This window comes from Rissa tridactyla, chromosome 3 (genome assembly GCF_028500815.1).
Source record: "Rissa tridactyla isolate bRisTri1 chromosome 3, bRisTri1.patW.cur.20221130, whole genome shotgun sequence".
NCBI classification, from domain to species: domain Eukaryota; kingdom Metazoa; phylum Chordata; class Aves; order Charadriiformes; family Laridae; genus Rissa; species Rissa tridactyla.
In genome coordinates, this window is record NC_071468.1 from 75,578,147 (window position 1) to 75,600,664 (window position 22,518).

Genomic DNA, 22,518 nt, shown 5'->3' on the forward strand with positions numbered 1-22,518 from the left:
AGCTAGAGCACCAGCATGCCAAGCTTTTTTTTTCAACTAAAGAAAACAAGGTCTTAAAACCTCCAGTTTCTTTCTCCAGCTTTCCAAACTCTTATGGAAGCTTTTCAGATACTATCCATATTTTGAGTTGTCCCTCTTCTAATGTTCCCATCGGAACTGCCTTGGAAGAAGACATGCCAACTGGTCAGCTAATCTTCCCTGTTTTGTGGTCTTTGTTGTCTTGCTACAGGAGACACAACAAGGTCCACGACATTTGTTCTGAGGAGGCAGAGCTTGGTGTTGCAAGGAGCTTCAGTGCTTGCCCACCTTGTGATGCTGAAACAAACTGTTCATTTGCCCAGAAAGAGATCTTGCACAAGAGAATAAAGATTACTTTTGAGTCTCAATTACAATTGCAGTTCCCCACCTTGTTCTGCTCTGCTGCAGCTGTTCTAAGATACAAGTTGCTGTGCAAGTTTTATATTGTAGTCTGCTTTGCACAGACTACATATATATCATTGTTTATATATATGTGTTGTATATATATAATTGTAAAATACCTTGTGACTTCCGTCACAGTTCAGTCTTCTGTGAAGCTTTGCAAGAGATAAGTATAATGAATCTGCCACGAATGATGTAGGACTGGCTGCATATGCTAATAAAGGTTTGCTCTAGAAAGAATGGCAGAAAAAGTCTTTTACACCTACAAAAGCACCTTTTCACAGAGTAGAAGACAGAAAATTCCTTTTCCCAGGATAACTAGAAAAAAAATTAACAAGAAAGTCCGCCAAATTTTCATTGCTGTGATTTTCAGAAAAAGTGAGTCTTCACCGTGTTTCTTTTCCTCAGTTCAGGAACAATCCAGTTTGTGACCTACAGATGATTTTTACAAGCTATACTGTAGCATACCAGTTACTCATGAAGTTATCTTAACGCAGCATTGTGGGAGAAGGGAAATCCTGAGTCCATAAGAGAAACCATTGTCGGTCACCTTTCATTCCAGGCTGTGGAAGCAGAGACTAAAATTTTTCCTGTTCTGTCTCAAATGAATACGTTTCAGTGTTCAATTTCTAATCTTCCAGGATGCTTTGTGGTATGCAACTAACAGCTGTTGTGAGTAGCATTGTTTTTATGCTTACTGTTTTTGTTTCATGTCACACTTTTTTTTCTTTCCTCTCCTTTGCTGTTGGCTTCACTTCTGGCTCCATCAGAGAGAGCTGCAGGTCTTTGCTGCCGCTTAGTAGTCCCCTGTCATAAAGGAATGCCAAGGCTTACTGATCTGTCTGTCAAAACCAAAGATGTCTGGGAAATTCCACGAGAATCCCTACAGTTGATCAAGAGACTGGGAAATGGGCAGTTTGGGGAAGTATGGATGGGTATGGAGCAAAATAATTATTCTAAAATAGCTCTCTGTGTGGGGATTACAAGATGGAAGGTGAAAATGTAGGACACTGATCCACAAGAAAAAAATGAGCAAAGCTCAAACTGTTCAGAAAAATACCTTTGGAAACATCTCTTTGACTTTGAAATTCTTTAATCTTCGACTTTCACTGTAATTGATGGCAAAATAAAACTGAAATTCCATGTTTTCTTGGAAGGTTTCAATTTTGATAAATTACCACTGTCTTAATAAGAAATCAAGGCTCACATAGTAATCTATTAATTATACCAAGGAGCCTTTTTCTGCAAGCTAACAAAAACGTCCTTACCTTCAGTATCCAAAAATCAGTGTTTGGCAAATGAACTTTAATGCAGCACTGAGAGAAAAGTCACCTTCCATCTTTCTCAATGCATGCGTAATTTTGGATTATAAGTGTGTTTTTTTTATTAATTTCCTCTCCTATAGAGAAAGCTGATGGTTTGTGTTTTAACTTAACTGTGATTGCTACGAATAATACCCCACAAACTGTTGGATTGGCTAAAGATGCATGGGAAGTTGCACGTGATTCATTATTTCTGGAACAGAAGCTTGGTCAGGGGTGTTTCGCTGAAGTGTGGCGTGGTAAGGCAGAGAATATATTTTGCTTTGGATGGATCTTTTAAGGCCCTCTTGGCAGAAATAAACATTTCAAGTAGAGATCTTAAAGCGTAAAGATCAGAATAGTATGAAATGTTAGTCTGTATCACCTAAAACAGTCAGATCTAAATACAGTAATCCAGGGGGAAACTTCCTTTCATTTGTACACACTGGTATGAGAGGTTAGGGCACTAAACTTCATTAATTGCATTGGGCTTATTTGGGTGACTACACAATCACTAGCTATTAAAATAGGAATGATGTAAGGAAACTCGCAAGGCAGAATGGCTAGCCAGAAATTAATCTGGTAAGTAGACTTTATTTTTCCTCGTGTGTTTTAGCATGGATGGGGTCAGACCCTGAGCTTCTACCCGCTTTCCCAGTATAAAAGTAATGGCAAGTATCAGCAAGCTGATATTGTCAAGCTAGCATTCCCATGCATCCACTTCTTTAAGTCTGTTTTGAAGTTTGTGTCTGCAGCAGAACCCTGTAACTCAGTACAGAGAGCAGGGACAATAGAGGCAAGACTTGCCCAGCCCAGCTGAACCCTCACTTTGAAGTCCAGAAATACTGACATTTTCCAAATCCACTGACATTGTCTTCTGCACACTTGCCAGCTTTACTTACTGCTCCCCTCTCTGTGGGCCTCATTCTTTTAATGACTCTAAAACAATAGCAATTTAAAATATACATAAATCTTAGTATAGCCATAGCATTGAAACACAATATAGTGGCCATTTAATGAGAGGTGGGCTCAATTTTTGTGCCAAATTGCGTTCTGTGTAGCCTCTTTAAAATGACCGATTCAAATAAAGAATTGCTATATGCCCTTTCTTTATGTCAGAATCATTTGGTGGAGCAGTTTGGACGCTCTTTTTGTTGCAGTGACACAAAAGTATGTACAACCAAAATAACCAGCAGGCTCTCCTGGGTTCTTGCAGCTGTTTGCCTTTGCAAGACGACAGCAAGGAGCATGGCAGCAAGTCTGTGAAATGTATAGAATTTATAGAATAGAAATACAGACATTTATGTAATTTCAGAAAATTACTTTGACCTGTTGCAAAGAAAACTACCTGTGTTTTATATTAGCATCCCCAGATAACTGCAGTTTCACCGTCTTGTTCTCCATCTTGAATGCATGTGAGAGTTCCAAGTGGATGTTAATACTTAGTGGTCAGCCCTGTGTGCCATAGTTCTTAAACTGTTACAATAAGCTAAAGTAGCAAATACAGTTTAAAAAAAAAAACAGCCATGAGAAATACAGTGCCAAGTATCGGTACCAAATATCTGTCAGAAATGCTTAAGTTTCTTAAAGTAAGATATAGTAAAAATATGTTAACAGCCCTGAAGTATTACCAAATCGGAATAGATTAGCACAGTAAAAATTAACAAAAAATGCATTAACTATCTACATATGGGAGGAATTCAGAGGGAGGTCTCTGCTAATTTTTCTATTAGAGAGAAAAATATTAAAGCACAACAAGGAAATTTATCAGTTTAAACTGAAATCTGGGCTGAGAGAATTTTCTTTTTTTAACTGGAGAAATTCATAAAACTGTTTAAAAATAGGACTGCTGAAAACACTTCGCAGTAATAGAATGAGTCCTGGGATTTTTATTAAGGCAATGCAAACAGATAATACACGGTTAATCCTGTTAACATACCAGGTAAAATCCTAGTTGATTAATGCCAGTGACAGAAACCCTGGCGCCATGAGACCAGGGTTTCATTCCTGGTCCGTATAATCTGTGGTACCTCTGCAAAGTGGCTGTGACTGATGGAACTCTGCGGTCGGAGCCTCAGTGGCTCCAGATAAAACACGCTTCCTTTTACCCATCAGGAAAGATTTTGTCCACCCCGCTTGAAATTAGAAGGTGAAACTGCATCTTTCACAACTTACCCAGGAGTGACACAAAAGCAAAGTCCTGATTCAGCTCTGATTTGAAGGACTGAGCAGAACTAAGACCTCAAGAGACCTCCTCAGGCATGCTGGGGTAGTGGTGGTAGTAGCTCAAGACGTTACTCCACACCGGTAGAGGTGACAGCATCGGGGACTGAGCTGGCAAAAGAAAATCAAGGCGTAATGAAAACTGAACTTACGCTGCACACTTTTGGCTAATACATGCCTCAAGCTCCCCTCAGACAGCGTCCTGTGCTGCTGCAGGGATTGCCCTGCAAGTGAGGGACGACACAGGAGGTGGCTGTCCCCCACCGCTCCTCCCCTGTCCTCGGCTAGGTGAGGTGGCAGCTGGGACCTGACCACTTGCACAAAATCCAGCTGATTTTATGCTCTGGCAGGTTGCAAAAGCTCATGATGAAGTTATTTTGGCTTAACCAGTTCCCGTGCAGCAGCTGAGCCCTGGTAACTGTTAGTGTGCCTTTAACAAAGACAAACCAGGCGTATTTTACATGTTACCTTTTTTGATGGCTTCATAATTTATAGTAACTAGATCTGAGTCTTCATGTACTTTGTAGGCCTTCTGCTATCCTCATGCTTAAGTGCAGAGGAGTAATTTTTACCCAATGTGATTAATTCCTGAAGTCATTTAGTATTGTTCTGCCTTATCACACAGCAGCTCCCTATCAGCAGATCACACGTCCCATTCAAAGCTATTTTGGCCCTGGCTCTGGACCAGGGTTCTGGCAAGTCTAGGTGAGGGACAACCAGAAGGTGCTGGGAAAGTGATATTTCTGCCTGTTTTAATTTTCCTTCCTTTCCCTTCCCCGCTGCCTCATCCCCCCCAAAAAGCTGTTAACGTAGGTAGGTGGGGTTTTGTTGGTTTTTTTTCTTTCCTGTCCTCCTCCCCCTTGCAAATACCTGAGTGAAGCCCCACCTCTTGTGGTATGCCTGCCACAGCGTCAGCCTTCCCCGGCTCTCTCCAGGTCCTTGTGCAGGCTTTCAGGTGTTACAGAAGGCTTGGTAGATGATGGCTGAAAAATGATGCAACTTGTCCATTTCAGTGCTGACCACAAGTAAAGAACAAAGTGAAGTGGACAGGAACCACCTTGGTTTCAAACAGCAGCTGCTGGGCTTCTGGGGATGAGGAGGGGAAGGAAAAAGACGCATTTTGGTTTGGAAACACACCCGTGTTTCTAAAATGAAATCGATTCAGAATTTGTTTCTTGGGAATTTTTCTTAGAATTTTTTTTTTCCTCTGACTCAGAACAAAACCAAAATGTCAAAATGTCTTGCAAATGGAAAGTTCTGGGTTTAACCAGTTTTGTTATCCAAATCCGTGACTGCAGCTGTGTTGTTTTCTGGAGCAATTACTTGTTAGCAAGGGAATACATAAGATGGGTTTCAGCAGTCCCAAGTTTCTTACTCAGAGAAGGTTTCTGTGGTCATCAGTGGAAGCATTGTCTGAGTAGGATAGCAGAGACTGTGCCCCAGTGCCAATGGGAGTATTATTTTTCAGTATAATAGAAAAAGACTAAAATATGAGGGAGGCGTGGGAGGAATATGATGATAAGGCAACATGGGAAACCACATTTTAAAAAAATAATAATTATATTAAGTGTCCTTGCTAGTTTATTCCTTGGTTACATTGGCAGAAAAACGAGCAGGAGATGTTTAATCTAACTAAGTATCTGTGCTTGTAGGTACGTGGAACGGAAATACTAAAGTGGCTATCAAGACCCTGAAGCCTGGCACTATGTCTCCAGAATCCTTCTTAGAGGAAGCCCAAATCATGAAGAAGCTAAAACATGACAAACTGGTCCAACTTTATGCTGTGGTATCTGAAGAACCTATCTATATTGTCACAGAGTACATGAGCAAAGGTGAAGCCAGAGCTGCTGCCCTTGATAACAATATTTTTTCTTTGTTGATGCTCCTTGGGGATACACAGGGAGGCCCAGTGTGTTGTGTGAACAGCGTGTGAGGAAGGAGAGAAGGAACAGGAAGCTAAATTCACCTCTGGCTTCAGAAGAATTATGAATTTAGCTCTGAAGCAAGCCCAAAACCTGCCATCCCCTAGATGTACAAAGAAAATTTGCAGTAGGTGGGGAAGGGAGATGTTGGTGCAGCCTAAGTACTTCCAACTGCATCAGCATCTAAGCTTCCCCGACAAGTGGAGATTTGAATTTTCTAGATTTGAATGATATTACATGCTGCTTCCTGAGATCCTAGCTTTTCCTGGTGCCAGCGAGTTCATATGGCATCTTCTTTCAGTGTTTACATGTCAGCCTAAGATTTCTGTTTCTTGTTTCAGCAATCCTGAGTTCTGTAACATGCACCTCGCTCCCAGATCACAGCTTCATTTTCAGTTTACCCCATTTATCATTTTAATATCATTGGCACATATGATTCTTTCCTCCTCTTTCCCCTTCCCTTTACCCTTTTGCCTTCTCTTTTTCTTTAAGCTACTTAACTGGTAATGATACAGTAACTGGTAACGATACAGTAAAATGAGAAAAGGAAAACTTTTCGCTCCGTCAGATCTCCAGCAGGGGTGCTGAGAGCATAGCAAAAAATCTGCTTGTTTTGGAAAAGCAAATGAACCAAATAGGAAACATAAGTTCTCACAGGGAAGTTTCATTGTACATTGGAGGATACACTCTGAAATTTTAAGTGCATTTTTTCAGTCTATTTGGAGTTGATTTTTATTTTCCTGGCAGGTGCCTGCCCACCTCCCTCCTCAGAGGCATCCAAGCCCTGACTAACTCACACTTTAATCATATGTCTCAGTGACAAGCATGTGCTTTTTCCCCTTTAAAAAAAGACTTCTCAAAATCCTTCTGAAGTACGTGGTTTATTTTGGCTTACTTTGCTAGTTTTTACAGTAACATTTTACATCTTTGGATCTGAGCTTGAGGCTGACGATTTATCAAGGGAGAAACGCCTAATCATCTGTCTTTTCCTCTTATTTGTTAAACCAATTCACTGACCTTATTTAAAGGAGACTGCCGCACTGCTTTGTTTGAATACATGGTTGGGAAGGCAGCTATAGCATCCTAGGCTTTTTTTAAAAGCTGCAGGGAACTTCCTACCTTTCTTTTGCACAGGGAAACTGTGTCCTTATTGCTTTTGCGAAAATTGCTTTCATTTGATCTCTGCTTTGTCTTCTGTAGTTTTGCATAGTGGTCTTCTAAAATTAATGGTTCATGCTACACTTAGTTATGGGTTACCTAGAGAAGGAGCGGAGGAGAGGAGAATTAGCCTCTGTTAATGCTAGCCCGTTTGGGCTTACCGGGCTCCAGGCTGACCTTTCTTTTGGAGCAGTTTGAGCTGGGATCTGACTTTCCATAGCTTGTGTGGCTTGGAACTGAGCTGATACTTTGTAGCTAACTGAGGCCTTTAGAGATCAGCAGGTATGTAGTTTCAAAGAGCACTGGAAAAGTTAAGAAAGATCAGTTTTCTCAGTAATGGTCAGGAAAATTAAAAACAATGTTGTTTCTTTTCCCTGCAACTCTCTTTCGCCTAGTGACGTGTTCTTCTGCAAGCCAACCTTAAAGCCAAGTGACACAAGTATAATAGGAGAATTCTAAGATATTGTGGGGTTTTTTTGAAACTGTCCACTTGAACTTGAAACATTGCGGTCTTTAATATTGCTGCACCTCCATCTTGATGAATAGCTGTTGTTTTACTAACATCTCTCTATTGTGTCAACTTTGCATTTACAGGGAGTTTGCTAGATTTCTTAAAAGATGGAGAAGGAAGAGCTCTGAAGTTACCAAATTTGGTGGACATGGCAGCCCAGGTCTGTCTTCAGAGTATTGAGCACTTCGGTGTATATGTTTTATAGCCCGTGTACGTCTGAGTCTGTTTTAAAATGCACCAATTGTGTTTCACGCTTCTTGCAGGTGGCTGCAGGAATGGCGTACATCGAGCGAATGAATTACATACACAGAGATCTGAGGTCTGCAAACATTCTGGTCGGGAATGGCCTAATATGCAAGATTGCTGACTTTGGATTGGCAAGGCTGATTGAAGACAACGAATATACGGCCAGACAAGGTAGATACAGCGGCAGGTGTAGCACTGAGGGTCATTCTTGGGACAAGGGAAGAGCAGAACATGGCTTTAAAAAACTTTCTCTCCTGTGCTTTGGGGTTGCTTTCAGTAAATCCTGAACTCATATTAACTCCTAGCCCAGAACTTCACTGCTGAATGCATGGCCTAACAAGAACGTCCTATTTAGTTGTCTTCCCTTTAAATACTGACCACAATGAAACAAAGATGATGAGTGGGAGCACAGGTGGGTGAAGTGACAGGAAGGACAAGATCCTCATGGTGCCAAAACAAAGAGGATACTTAACTTACCAGCCTTAAAAGCCTGAATGGGGTAATTCAGAAAAGCCTATATAAGCTATTTCTTTTGTAGTGTGCCTTCTAGTATTTACTAACCGCTATCAACATTGCTGTGCTGGTCTTATTTTCTTTATTTCAGATGGGTCAAAGAATTGTGTCTCTGTGCAATGGAACTGTCTCTCTGAGCACTATGTTTTCTCTGGGAACTTAAAATGTTACTTTAATAGAAAAGTCATTTTTCAGTGCCACACAGAGTGCTGGGCACAGCTGACCACTGATACACTATAAAAATGTATCAAAGAGTATTGTAGCTTTTTTAAAAAAGCATGTGTGTGTTCAGACTGAGCCATGACACAGGCTCTTTGTAGTTAGTCATTCTTTACAAGTCATGCTTAGTTGTCAGATGTTGGTCCAAGTTTGCAGAGCTACAGTTTTGTTCTCTTTCTGTTGGCACTACATTGGTAGTGCTTGCTCAGTGTGTGTCGGTAAATACCACTCCGTCCATTTCAGTGCCAAAGCCGAGGAGTGTCCCGTTAAACCCTGTTGTATGTCATCAGAAAGCACAGGTCGGTTAAGTACTTCATAACCTGCATTTACCCCTTCCAATTGTGAGGTTTTTTCTCTTGATCAGAAGCCCTGGTTTCACCATGGATTTTGCCATTAATTCTTAAGAAAGAGCTAACCACTTTCTGTAACTTTCAAGTGTTGACAGAAGAAGCCAGAGAGTTTCCAGCATGCCTTGGCTTGGCCTGGGAGCAGCAGCTCTCACGCCATTCACACCCCCCTCAACCGCTGTCAGCAGTACCCAGTCGCAGGGATGTGGACCACAGCCTCCGTCCACCCTAAAAGTTGCCCGCTTCACATTCGGATGGCGGTGAGGCCTGATTATTTTAGGGGGGCCCTTGAAGAACCTGTGGTAGGTACAAATACAGAGAGTTAAGCACTATTGATTTCAGCCTGAGGGTGGGAATTGCTTCTTGCTAGGAAAAATAGCCTCATGTCATTCTCTCCAGAGTAACAAGAGTGTCTGCAGGCTCTGGTAGACAGAAAGCTGCCTGCTTGCCCTTCCCCTGCGTAAAATGAGACAAGTTTTCCTTGAACAAGGCAGCCAGATCCAGCCTGCAAAATGGCTTTGAAACAGTGTCCTATATTATCTCTATTTCTGTCTGGTTTATTGCCATGTTTTTGTTCCCTTTGGAAACCACCCGACATATAGTTTGACACGACTAATTATTTGGTTTAATAGACAAGTATGTGACCTACTTCTGGCCAGATGTCTTCAGGCTCCTGATCCCTAGGAAATCCTCTGATGACCTGTTTGCTTCCTGGTTTAAATCTCTCAAAATAGTTTTGCCCTCTTCACATGTTAGAAAGCCATGAAAACCTGCCTGACTGATGTTGGAGAGAAGCTTAGATTTTTCAGACAATAAAAATTACTGGATTTTGGGTGGGAAAACTTTGATCTGAGAAAAGCATAATGCTGGGACTGGCAGGGAGAGGGAGCGTAGTCATGGGTATCTTCTGCCTTCTTCCGTGACGGAAATCACTTGTATTGTGGAAAAAGTGGCTGGGAAGAGAGAATTAGTTTGGCTTTTAACCTGCATGACTGATGATCAGGAGATGTGAATTGCGTTTGCCTGGCTTCATCTCATGGTGCAAGAACGGAGAAGTCACCCATACTTCCCATACTCCAGGGCAATGGACAAGACTTCCTTCCCCTGACCTGAGGGTGTCAGGCTTAAGTCCTTCTACTTGAGAGCTACGGAATTCCTTGAGAGAGAGACCCACAGAGCTGTAATCAGAGACACCTTGTAGAAAGGTTTTGCTACTTTCACTAATGTTTTTTTGACCCTTTCTTAAGCAGTAGCTTGTTCTAGGGAGGGGTGCGTTTTTGACCGAGCAGCAGACTCTCAATTTACATTTCATTGCAATTAACCTGGCTTCGAAGCCAGCTGGGCAGCCAGGGTGAGCCTAGGACCTTTAATTTATTGAGGAAGAAACATGGTTTCTAATGTGCCACTGGAATTTTTCTTCCAGTGGGATTCAGTCCTGATTTGTTTAGTTAAACTTCAGATTCGAGCATTGCTTGATGGAGACCACAGTATCAGAAGGAAATGGTTGCCTCTGCTTGTTTCCCATGACCTATTACTTTAGCCTCCAAGGGGATGCATCTGGGGACTGCTGTGTTTATCTAGCTGACTACTGCTTCAGTGGGAATTTTGACACGGGAGGAGAGCCTGGCCAGCAGAGGGGAGGGGGAGAGGGAGCACTCCAGCCTGGCAGCTCCTATGAGAGAAAGAAAATGTTTTGCCTTACAAAATATGAAGATTAAAGCCTTTGGTCACTCTCTCCTCAGCAGTCATCCTTCTCTTGGCTTAAGTGTGTTAGTACAGAGCTCACTGTTGGCATGGGGCAGGGGTGGTTTTCTCCAGCCTTGCTTGATCTCCTGCTCCCTTCCCCCACTGTCACTTTTGTCTCCGATTAAATATTTTGAAAGGAAACAGATGGGGATACTTTGAGCCCCAGCGGGCTAGAGTGCAGGATTCCTGAACCTGTATGGGTATTACTGAGCCTGGTGGTAACGTTTTACTGACCGGTTTATTTTCTTTTTGATTTGAACAAAGGAGGCCTGACTGCTCCTGATTTATGAGAGGTAAATAAAAAGCAGTTTGTTGTCTGCACTGCTATTTCTCAGCAATCGTCAGGAAGGAAAGAGATGGTCATGCCACTAATGATTTAAAGTGTGTGACTAGCAGCTATACACTGCCATTAAATAATACCAAAAAAAAGTTCTTGGCTTGTAATGAGCATTTGGCTCCTCTTGCTTTTAGAGGAAGTGAGTAATCAAAGGGGAAAAACACGCCTGTTAAAGTGACGCCCATTTTAAAGGCTACACTGGTGGACTGTATTGCAGCCTGCACCATCAGGGCTTGCTTCTTTTGGCTGTTGCTGTTGCAACATCTTCCCCCCCACCACCACCACCAGTGTCAGGCATTCAGTCTTGTTTCCTTCCCTCCGTGATGATGCTTGTGTCAGTCCTGTAAGGTGAGCCTTAAAACCTCTGGTATCCAACAGGACAGAGCGAAACTTCCCATCACCTCCAACGCAGGATTTCCCATGCAGTTCTGCTACCCTTACGGTGATCTGGTTCACAGCTACATGGAGTTTTGGCCAAGCACATGGCATTTTTGTGGAGAGTGCCGAGTGCTCTACAGAGTTGCTGGGGAAGAGTTGTTACTATTCTAAGCAGTAGCAGCTGATACAAATTTAAAATTGCCTTAATAAAAAAAGAACAGAGTTATTTTCCAGGCCTTGTTTCTACTGCATGCACTGGCAGCACTTGCAGCAATGCCGCTCCAAGCACACATGAAACAATAAGGATCTTTCTGATGCCTTCCAGACAAGTCAGAGCTATTCTGGGAGCTCTAGTACATGTTTGTAAACTCTCAGATCATTTTTGCCTCCTTAACACTTAGAAATATCTCCTTCCTGCCCTGCTTAAAAACAAGTGACGCTTCTTATTTTGATTTCCTAGACATGAGTGGGGATTTTTTTCCCCTTCCAGGCTCTCCCCAGTCCTTTTGTAGAGGCTTGGCTCCCAGCTCACCAGCTAATCAGATCTCTCTTGTTCGCGACTGACTGTACTGCAGGCTGTAACGTCCAGGGCTTTGTTCTTGCTCTTTGCCTGCCATTCCACAGGCAAGCCGTGGAGCAGATAGGAGGAAGGACTGTTGCTTCTCAACAGCCAGCCCCTGGCGTCCCAGAGGGGGATCGCTCATAAGGCTCCTACAGAGACGCCATCTGCTCTGCGAGAAGGAGCGTGGCCAGGTCAAGAGGAAGGGCAAGGGGAAGGGGGGCGTGCTGGCAGAGGGCGAGAGGGGTGTTTAGACCCGCAGTTCCGCCCCTTGTCCCCCGCTTCCCGGGGAGGGGGTCAGCCTGCGGAGCCCGCTTCTGATCGCTGATGTTTTGCCAGGCTTGTAATTTCATGTTCGTTCTCACAGCACAAACGAAATGTAATTGCGCAGTCCCTCCCACACGGCACTCATCATCGCCTACCAGGGCTGACTCGTTTCCTGTTACATGCTTGCTTCAGCACTTTGTTTTTACCTTTTGTGGCTTTCCCTTTCCAGCCCCAGGAGCAATTCACTGCTGTGCTACGTTCTCTGGTCACTAACCCAAGAGTTCCCGTGGGTTTTGGGTCTTAGTTGCTCAGGGTGCTGCGTTGGGTTTGGTTTTAAGGTACGAGAGGTACGAGAATTTGTAGCAATTCTAGAAACAGGATCATTATCAAGCTGGCAGTGGCTCTGGGGCATGAATTTCAGAGGTTTCTGCCTGATCGAGATTTAGATTTGAAAAAACAAAGCTCTGAGGGATTTTCGCTTGCCTCAGAAGAAACCATGCTGAGAGTTGTACGTCAAGGTCACTCAGTTATCCCAGCCCGCTCCACTCGTTCTCATCATGCGACCTGGTTATAGCCGACGAAGAGTTAAAGCAGGGACACGGATTGATTTTTCCCAAGGAAATCCCCCGGGGAGATAACCTGTGTGAATGCCTGGGCAGAGCTGGGCAGCGGTCCCAAGAACAGGTTTGAGCCTCACAGAAATCCTCAGAGGTAGGAGGCAGGGCCGGCTGCCCTAACAGTAAATCGTACGAGCAGCTTTGGCTCAATGTGGTTGCAAGCAGTGCAGAAACCCAAAAAAGGCTTTCCCCAGGCTGAAATGTTTCAAAAAAAAGGACAGAGATAACAGCTGCAAATTATTACCTCACTCTGGGGCAAAGACAGGCTATCCTGACCTAATGAACGCAGTGCGTGGTTGGTTTGTACGTGTGGAGTTACTGACCTGCTAGTTTGTAATGGAACGGGTTCCAGCAAAAAAAAAGAGACAAATCCCCCCCCACTGATGTAAAATCTGCCTTCAAAGTAGGAGAGAGGCTGCCTTGTCAGCTGGGGTAATTTGGCTTATCAGATTTATTAACATGCTTGTCAGTAATACGCATTTTATCTGATGTTGTGATGCTGTAATTTGTTTGCAGCACAAACTCAGCTGTTTTAATAAGCTGCTGAGAGCTGGGCAGAGGGAGGGGGTGGGTTTTTTAATTGGTGTGTTGGTTTGAGAGTGAGTATGGAGACTATGCGTCGGTCAGGAGCCATGCGCAGCCTCTGGCCTGTGCGAGCGCCTGGTACAGCTGTAGCAATTGGGAGGCTTTGGAGCAGCGCCCAACAGGGACTTTTGTGTTTTCAGTGCTAGGCGTTAGATGGGAGGTAGCACCTTGGGGGGCCCCGTTGGACACAGACACACACACACACGCTGTACCTGCAGCTGTGCAGGTGGCCAGGCCGGTACATCCTCACTTGTCTGCTGTCCCCTTACTGGTGGCACTGCCATACTGGGTTGCAGGCTCTCTTGGACAATCTAGCCTCCAGCATGCATCGCAGGGCCAGAAAACCATGAGGCAGGTCCCTACTAGCAACTTCTCTGCCAACCTTGCCTGTCCCTCCTCCCCATCTATCACTTCAAACCAAAGTTCAGCAAATACTGCACAAAAGGCAGGACACGGGATTTTTGTATTAGTTGTTTTAGCCAGAGAATCACCCTCAGCAGGGGCAACATAGAAATGTAATGAGTAGCTATCCTGTCATCGGAAAATCCACAGCACAGACCCCATTTGTCTTCTCCAGCAGTGCTCATCACAGTCCAATAGTGTTTGTACTGCTTTAGCTCTCAGGAGAGGGGATGTGATGGAATTGTCCCCGCTTCTCACCTACTTAGCTTGCTTCTCATCTTCCCATGGGCCCCGGACATTCCATGTACTCAGCTCCCAGTGCCACACTGTCAGTAGATGAGGAAGGCAAAAATACCAGGGGAGTTGGCCACAAAGGAGTCTGAAGAGATTTCTTTTCCCCAAAGATGGGTTGTGGGTGGTTGCTACCTTTGGATCTGAGTATGAAGCATAAGGGAATTAGACCAGGTTTGGCTCAGCTTCTCTGGAAAACACAGCTGCTTTAAAAAAAATAAAAATAAAAATTGTTGAATAAAATGTGTGCAACAAGTGAATGAGCAAGCCTTCATGTTTGGCTGTCTCACATACCACCAGCCAACGTCCAGGCCTTCAGGCTACTGGCCAGCCTGGAGCTATTCGTTCAGCTGGCGTGGAGTTTGTGTACTATCTCAGCTGCACGTATGAGAGAGCAGAGGGACCTTAGCCCTCATATTCATGGCAGGCCTGCATATAAGCCCATCTAAAGCCACGCACCAGATACACGCAGCCTGCAGTTTTTCCGGGGACTGGTAAGGGGTGTATATCCCCAGGACCTGCCGGTGGCAGGGGGAGCCGGTTGCCAACCCCATGTGGCTGCTGGTGCTGCGGGAGTGGGGACAGCTTCCAGGAGAGAGGCTCAAGTGATGGCAGGCTGCTGCTGCAGAGATCACAGAATCACAGAATGGGTTGGAAGGGACCTTAAAGATCATCTCGTTCCAACCCCCTGCCATGGGCAGGGACACCTCCCACTAGACCAGGCTGCTCAAAGCCTCATCCAGCCTGGCCTTGAACACTTCCAGAGATGGGGCATCAAGGTGAATTTTAAGAGAAGATTAAGTAAATTTTGAGTCTTGTAAACTAAGATTGGTCCCATGAAGAAGTGTAAGTTAGGGAGACTGAGACCAAAGCCGAGCACCCAAATTTTAGCTCCTGCCTTGCATATCAACTAATGAAAATACAGAAGAGACAGGCTTTTTTGAAAGTGAAGGCATCCAAAAATCCTCCGGCACCTTTGCAAATCTAACCACTGACGTGTTGATGCTTAACCAGACTTAAGTTCCTGTCTTCAGGCACTAAGGATATGAAACTTTGTTTTCCGTCTTTTAATTTAGCATGGCGTACTTGAGCAACTGCCGTTTTCCCTAGAAAAACGCGTTTGTTTCTGAGTAATATTCTCTCTTAGGATCACTTACATGTAGAGCAGGAAAAACTTTAGCACACCTGATGTTCTACTAAGTAAGGAGATGAGAATTACTGTGTTTACTTTATACTCTGAGTCAAGTCAGATTGCGGCGTATAGCAGAAGATACGGGGCATCAGGCACTGGATGTGACGGCAGAACAGCGCCGGCAGGAACTGTAAACAGTGCCGTAACTTCACTCCCTGAAAGTGATTTGTCCATGTTGTTACACTTTCCACACTCCTCCTGAAAGCTAAGGGAACTTTTATGAGAGAGTGGTGAGAAGTCAAAGTCAGCCTGTTTCCAAATTCAAGAGTGTTTGTCACTAGGGATCAGCAATAAGCAATGCAACTCTTTTGCCTGTATGTTAATACAAGGCACCAGGGAAATGTCTGCATATTTTTTCGTACATACTATGAGTTAATTATTACCACAAGACTTTTCTTTAAAGTCATACTGAAAATATTTTCCCTAAGAAAACAGTAAATGATTGGAAAAGCAAATAAATCAGCATTTAAAGGCTTGTTATCTTACCATCCTTACCACAACTGGCTCCTGCAAGCTCTGATGATGGATGAGCACATTAGAACTGCACGTATTTAAGGCCCTACAGGCTTTTCAGTGCCAGGAGCTTAAAGTACACTGTCAAGTTATAAATCACAGGCCAAAGTCGTGCCTTGACATCATTGCACTCCAAGCAACTCAAATGGCAGTATTATTTTTAAGTCCTTGCATGTTTCTAATGAAATATTAGGTTTGTTTTCAATTTACGTTTTTACCATGTTTGTTTGTTTTGCATTTTGCTCAGCTTGAGCAGGGAAACTGGGAGGTACATTTCTAATAAATCTCACTTCTATTCATACATGCTAACTGTGTTTGACTTGCAAATATCACAGGGAAATGTTAATTTAAAACATTTCGCGAGAAAGAATTTCTATTATGTTGGGCTTATTGGTTTTTAAAACTTTTTTTTTTTTCTTTTATGAAACTTCAAACCTGAATTAAAATGTCTTAGCCTTCTCTTGGGATGTGGGACAAACCCACCCCTTCCCTGCTAAGTCTTTCCTTCTGCCCTACACGTTCCACCCGCCCGTCCTCTCTGACCGTAGTCCATGGAGCTGTTTGTTAACACTTGCCTGCAGCTCTGTCCTCCGGCACGTGTTGCAGAACACAACACTCACCTGCCAACCGGTACTTTGATTCTGTCTCTGTTCTGATGAAGTCTCATTTATTCTTTCATTAGGTGCAAAGTTTCCCATTAAATGGACTGCACCAGAAGCAGCATTGTATGGAAGGTTCACAATAAAGTCAGATGTGTGGTCTTTTGGCATCCTACTGACAGAGCTGGTAACAAAAGGGAGAGTGCCATACCCAGGTAAGAAAACAGCCCTGCGTCATCTGGGGAAAGGAGTGGGAACGAGCCGTATGCTTAAATTGGAATGTGTATTTATTTTCATTGGGCTCAAAGGAGGATGGTTACCATGCATAAGTTCTGTGTATGCTTGAAAATGGTCCTGACTGAAAGCCGCTGTGTGATGGTCATGATAAAAGTGTCAAGAGGACAGAAAATCCAACGTATTCATTTCTACATTTTTTAATTGTTCTCAATTGAACTAATATGCTTTCTAGCCAAATAATGAAAGCAATGTAAAATTACTATACTGTGGAGCAAAGAGCTCTCCACAGTATCGCATTCACTTTAAGATACCAATGGTTAAACTCACAGAGTTTATTCTGCCATTTATTCTGTCAGTCTGGTTCTCTACAAGGTTTGATGACTGTCTGAATGTCTGGCATTACCAAATCTCTTTTTTATAAACTCTTAAATTTCAAACCTTACTTTCAGGGCAGATGGGAAGGAAAGAAAATAATTCTGTAATGTGCAGGCCGGAGCTCATGGCAGGGTCACAGCGGGGCCAGATTCTCTGCATGGGGGAACCGGAGGCCCCATGGCTCTTTGTTGAAACCCTGCCAAGTATCCAATGGATTAAGATTTGTAGGAGGGGTGATTAGATCTGCCTATGCAGAAAGAGCTTTTCATTCTGTTGCCCCCCTTGAAGATTGTAGGCATTCAGGTGAAGAGGAACGGGGTGAGGTGAAAGCAGTGCCTTATACGGAAAAGAATTTAATCCCTTCATTTTCTTATCAGCACAGATATTGAAAACATAGCTGCATCTGTATTCTTCTATTATTTTTTTTAATGTCTCCAAATACTCACCAGTACGAGTGTGTGCACTGCAGATGATTTAATGGAAAGTGCCCTAAAGCAGTTTCGATTTTCCAGTCTGTGCTATAATCAAGCAGTCAGATCTATACATCAAATTGTGCAGGAAAAGCATCAAGGTGGAGTTCGGTTTATCCCGTGGTATCTCACGTCACTTCAGAAGACTGAGCTCCGCAAAACTAAACTCCCAGAGTTTTACCAGGAATTTCAACTTTGCTAGCTCCTAGCAGCCAGTAGCTGATTTTTGGGAAGAGAATATGGGGACTGGAAGGCTTCTCGTGATCGGCAGTGAATTTTGGCATGATTAACAGGGAGCAGCTTAATAAAGATGTCACAGTGACAACAGAATGAGGTAGCAGAAAGTGGGATGACGTGTTTCTGTGGGATGGATGAGTCCCTCTGCCCAGCACTTCCCCATGCAGTTAAAGAAAAGCAGGTGTTGCCACCCCACAGAGCGGCTGTGTCAGTCGCTGGCACAAAGGTCTTCTTGCCATGAGGATTACTGGCAGTGGCGTGGGAAAGACGTGATTTCTGCGGGTTTATTGAGGGTTAAATGCAGACATGGCACAGTGTGCAAAGGTGGAAGACAAGATGTGTAAGACTTAGGCTGATACAGTTTCTCCCAGAGGGTGGGCAACGCTCCTCACTGAGCTGCAGGAAGAGGAAATTGCTCTACCAGTCACTACCAGCAGAGTGGGTGCACAGGGGCTCTCGCCAGCCAGGGCAGAGTTAAGGTGAATTTTTTTCCCTGAGCTCCACATTGGTGGGGCAGAATTGCTTGGTGACTAGCCTTCTCACAGGCACACTCAAACACGCAGGAAAAATACTATTTTGAGCAAAAGTGACTGCCTAAACCCCGTGTTAACTCACGCGTTTGTAATTGAATACAGTGTTGGCCATTGGCAGCAGAGGATGTCTGCATTTCCCAAGTGTTCCTTTCCCTCCCTGAGGCAGAAAGAGGCCACTGGATGTGTGTTTAAGTGCTTGCAATATATAACTTCTTGTAGGACCCATGACAGAAATCTCAGGCATGGTCTGTGTCCTGAACATGTGGACAGTTTTATTATGTGGCAGTTTGAGCACATCAAAGACAACTAGCGGCATCTCTCCGCTTTCAGCGCCGCCCTCCCCCTTCATCCCTCACTGCACAAAGCCCTCACACACTGAAAGTCCTTCCGGCTCGCTCTCCCCCACCCATGCTAGGAAGACATCAAGTAGCTGGAAGCATCTTTTTTGTGTGTTACATACCACAGAGACAGCAATTTCTCTGGATGGTCATGTACTTCCTCAGTTACACACTGCCCAAACTCTATACCAGGGCTATTCCTCCCCACCGGGACTCCCACCGGCCTCAGCCAGGAGGCCCTGAACATCCTCATGGTCACCATCACTCCCCTCTCTGTCAGTTTTACCTAAGGGCAGCCTCTATTTTAAATCTGAATTTCCAAAGTCTTTAGAGATTTCAATGCAATCTCTTTCCCCAGACCCTACTGGGAAAGCTCTGATAGGCTGAGGCAATGGTGGAGGGGAACTGGGACCTTCTCAGAAGTGTCTGTCTTTGCATGTGGGTTGAAAAGAGGGCTCAGACTTCCCAAGGTGACAAAGACCTCCTGAGCTCCTCAAAAAAGACACTATTTTCCCCTGACATAAAAAGGATCATTCATCTCCTGCTTCATGCTGGGGAGAGGCAGGACCTCTTGGAAGGATAAGGTTTCATAAATTCAAGTCCCTGTCTGGAGCAGGGAGCAGCGTTCAGATGCACCCACAGGGCTTTTCCTGCCATAGCGGCATGGCTTGCACAAGGAGGAAAAGATGGGAGTTCAACCACCCTGAGAGGCAAGACTCAGCCCTCTTCACCCAAGTAGACAGCCTATAGGTGAGAGAATGCAGTTTGTAGGCACTGCCAACCACTTTCACAAGTTTGGATTTGCAAGCTCTGGAAAGGGTCAGCCTTGAAACAAATAGGGTCATGAGGCTGTCACTCATCTGTTTCTGAAATAGTTGTGGACTTGTTCTCCTGATGTTCCTGCTTACAGCTTGTAGCAGGCCAGGGGTAGCAGGGAGAGGCCCTCAGACAAAGGGATTGCTGTCTCACTTGACAAGATCTTTGTGCCTGGAGAGGTTATTTATAGCACACACCCCAGTCCTGTGGTGGTAACCATGCCCACAGGGCATTGTACCTCATGCCTTGGGGAACCAGGCATTATTTTAAGCTTCTGTAGAAGGAGGGAAAAGCACAATGAGGAGGACAGAAGAAGAAGGCAAGCAGTATATAGGAGGGGAACAGACTGTGTGGAACAGGACTTGACATTCATTGTCCCCCAGATTTCAACCAGTTCCTGTCCTGATGACTCATTTTGGAAGACAAGCTGGAGCAGTGGTGGGACATGTGAGCTGTAAAGATTTTGCTGGCAGAGATGAAAATCAGGCTAGAGTTCATAACCAAGCCTTGTCCCAGACCCTACAGCTCCCACAAGCAAGACTGACTTTTTGACAGGTGTCCTCATCTTTGTCCTTCAACCAAGCCCGTTCCTCTGTCAATGGATGTGATGGACCACTATGATAACTAATTTATTAGTGCTTTTCCTAGCCTTCCCTAATGCTTTCCCAGTTTTTTCACAAGGCAGCAGATTGAAATAAGCAACTTTCACAGTCTTTCTGGGCATTGAGGTTCTATTTCCACAATTACAGTGGGGAAATAAAAACTAGATATGGGCAGAAGAGGAACCAAGTTTAAAAAACAGTCTGCTTAGTCAACCTTTTTCAGTGTCTGTTTCTTTCCCCTTTCACAAATTCCCCTTGAATCTTAGTTTTGGGTTTTTTAGTGGAATTTAAGAGTAGGAGGCTGCATTTCTCTAGCAGTAGTCAGAGAATTTGGGGGGTTTTAACATGTTGCCTTTTGGATAGGCAAAAATCTCAGCTGCACTGAACAAGCACCACTGAACTCGTCCCTTCTGCTTTCTGCTGCACTTGTCACATCAAAAGCATTTACATTTTATGTCAAGTGTGACAGCCATCACGATGCTATCCACATTGCTGCCTCCGGCCAGGCAGGTCTTTGAGTTTGGGCTCCCAGCAGGTCCATAGTCCCTGGAGAGCTGTGTTCAGCCTCCTCATCCCTGGGGGAAGCCGGGTCACAAGTGCCAGAGAGCGGATGGTACAGCTGCCCAAGCCTGGGGCTGAGTACACATCAGTGTGTACCGTAACCATGGATGGTAGGTAAGGAGTTGGGAGAGATGCGTACTCAGCACATAGCACAGATAAGCTCAGGTGGGTTTATTTGTAAGCAGGAAAGCTCCACTTACAAATGCTGTGGCTCAAAGTTGCGTCTCTTATACCAAGCAAATAACAACTTATTTTAAAGAACAAAACCAAAACCAAAACGAACCACCCCACCCCCAACAGATATAGATAGCCTAACTTTGTGGGTGTTTTGAGTATGAGGAGTTGTTGGGGGTTTTCAGGCCTTAATTTCTAAATGAAGTGGCATGACTTCCAGATTTTTAAAACTTGTTACTACTTTTGCACAGAAATAACGGAATTGCACACAAAATAACTATTGTATTCAGTAAGAAGAGCATTATGCTTCAAAGGCTGTCTTCCTTTAGGAGCAACTATTGTGCCTCTGTATGGAATAATCTCCCTGCCTAAGGCCCATAACCCATCCCTGTGCCCTCACCTCTGGCTTTTCTTTGGCGCTCACCATGGAAGGTAGAAATTCTGCTTCTAGATCAAGATGAATAAAACCCCAAAATCAACCTGTCTCCATTGTACCTCTCTCTTTTGAGAGCATGCTCTGAGTCCTAACATGATCCAGCCCCTCTGGAGGACTACACAGTTTTACCTTCTCAACTGTACTAGAGAAGGGCAAACATGTCTGAGGAACCTTCGAACATGAGCAGAGGCACAGCTCTGGGTTCCTGGAGAATCTGAAATACGGCATTTCTGGGGATGGACAGCAGCTGAACTGTTGCTTTAAGAGTCCTGCTTTGAGCATTTGTGTCTGTATTAATTTGATCTTTGGTCTGAAATCATGCAGTGGGTCCTGAAGGAGCATAGTTCTCAGTCTGACAGAAAAAGTGGCTTAAAACCATCACTGTCCTCACTGGACTTCACGTTGCCCAAAGTAACCTATATAGCCTATTAGCTCTGGACGTGGGGACGCTGCCTGGTTACAGTAATGTTTCCTGTCTTCTGGAAGAGCAGCGTTGCCCAGATCTGTGCTATTTGCACATCTGCTGCCCTCCATCTAATCAAGGTCCTCAGAGCACTCCAAAGCACTTTCCGGTGTTTTCTTTAGCCCCAACTGGAAACTTTACATCTCTTTTATGTCACAGTAACTCTTACTACTGCAGCTTTTCTAGGAAAAGTCAAGTAGCATTGCATTTCAGTCCCCAGGCTATATGGGCAGTAGATTTTTATTGTATTGAGCATTAAAGTGGCCATATCCTGCGGCATCCTAAGACTATTGGAGGTTTCATTAATAAAGCTGAATGGTGGGAGGTTATTTCATTTTTACTCTTCTCAGGGAATAAAAAGCTAATGGAAAAGCCATCTTTTGGAAATTGGATGTTTCCTTCTTGGTCCAAATGGTAGTTCTTGAAACATCATGAGCACAAACTGATTTTCAAGCAGGTGAAATAGCTGTAGTCTACAGAAGAATATTGCTGAGTAGTTTATTCCACAGATTTAAGGATTTTAGGATAAACTTTTAAGGGGTCTAGAAGTGTACTGTAAGCAGAATTTCATTTATTATTTACTAAAAGAGTTGAAACTCTCGGGTATTCATTAGGAGAGAGAAGTGGTACAGACTGCTCAAATATTCTGTCTGTGGTGTTAGAAGTGCAGATACAACAGGCTCCTGCTATCAAAAGAGAAACACTAAAACTTGTAGAGTAAGATAAGGGAAACTAGATAATAGGTTTGTAAACAAAAATAGACCATTTAAGAGATAAAAAGTATACCCAAAACACTGCTATCTTTATACGTCTGACAAATAATCCAATTAATTTCAAAAAAAAAAAAGTATTTGAAACTCCTTTTTTAAATTAGCAGCACATGTCAAAACCGACAGAATTTCTTTGGCAAATCCTAGATGCCGCAGCCCT

At 43.9% G+C, this 22,518-nt stretch overlaps 1 protein-coding gene across 5 annotated transcripts in view; it reads left to right on the forward strand.

The window, feature by feature from the left end:
* FYN (FYN proto-oncogene, Src family tyrosine kinase) overlaps positions 1-22,518 on the forward strand; it is a 145,077-nt gene that overhangs the window by 116,571 nt on the left and 5,988 nt on the right. For 4 of the 5 annotated variants that reach the window (XM_054194662.1, XM_054194664.1, XM_054194661.1 and 1 more), the window contains 5 exons: positions 1,191-1,355; positions 5,597-5,776; positions 7,619-7,695; positions 7,799-7,952; positions 16,430-16,561. In XM_054194662.1, the coding sequence (XP_054050637.1) occupies positions 1,191-1,355; positions 5,597-5,776; positions 7,619-7,695; positions 7,799-7,952; positions 16,430-16,561 (708 nt within the window). Of the gene's footprint in view, positions 1-1,190; positions 1,356-1,825; positions 1,982-5,596; positions 5,777-7,618; positions 7,696-7,798; positions 7,953-16,429; positions 16,562-22,518 lie in introns of all 5 variants that reach the window. The other variant, XM_054194666.1, reaches the window with a different exon arrangement.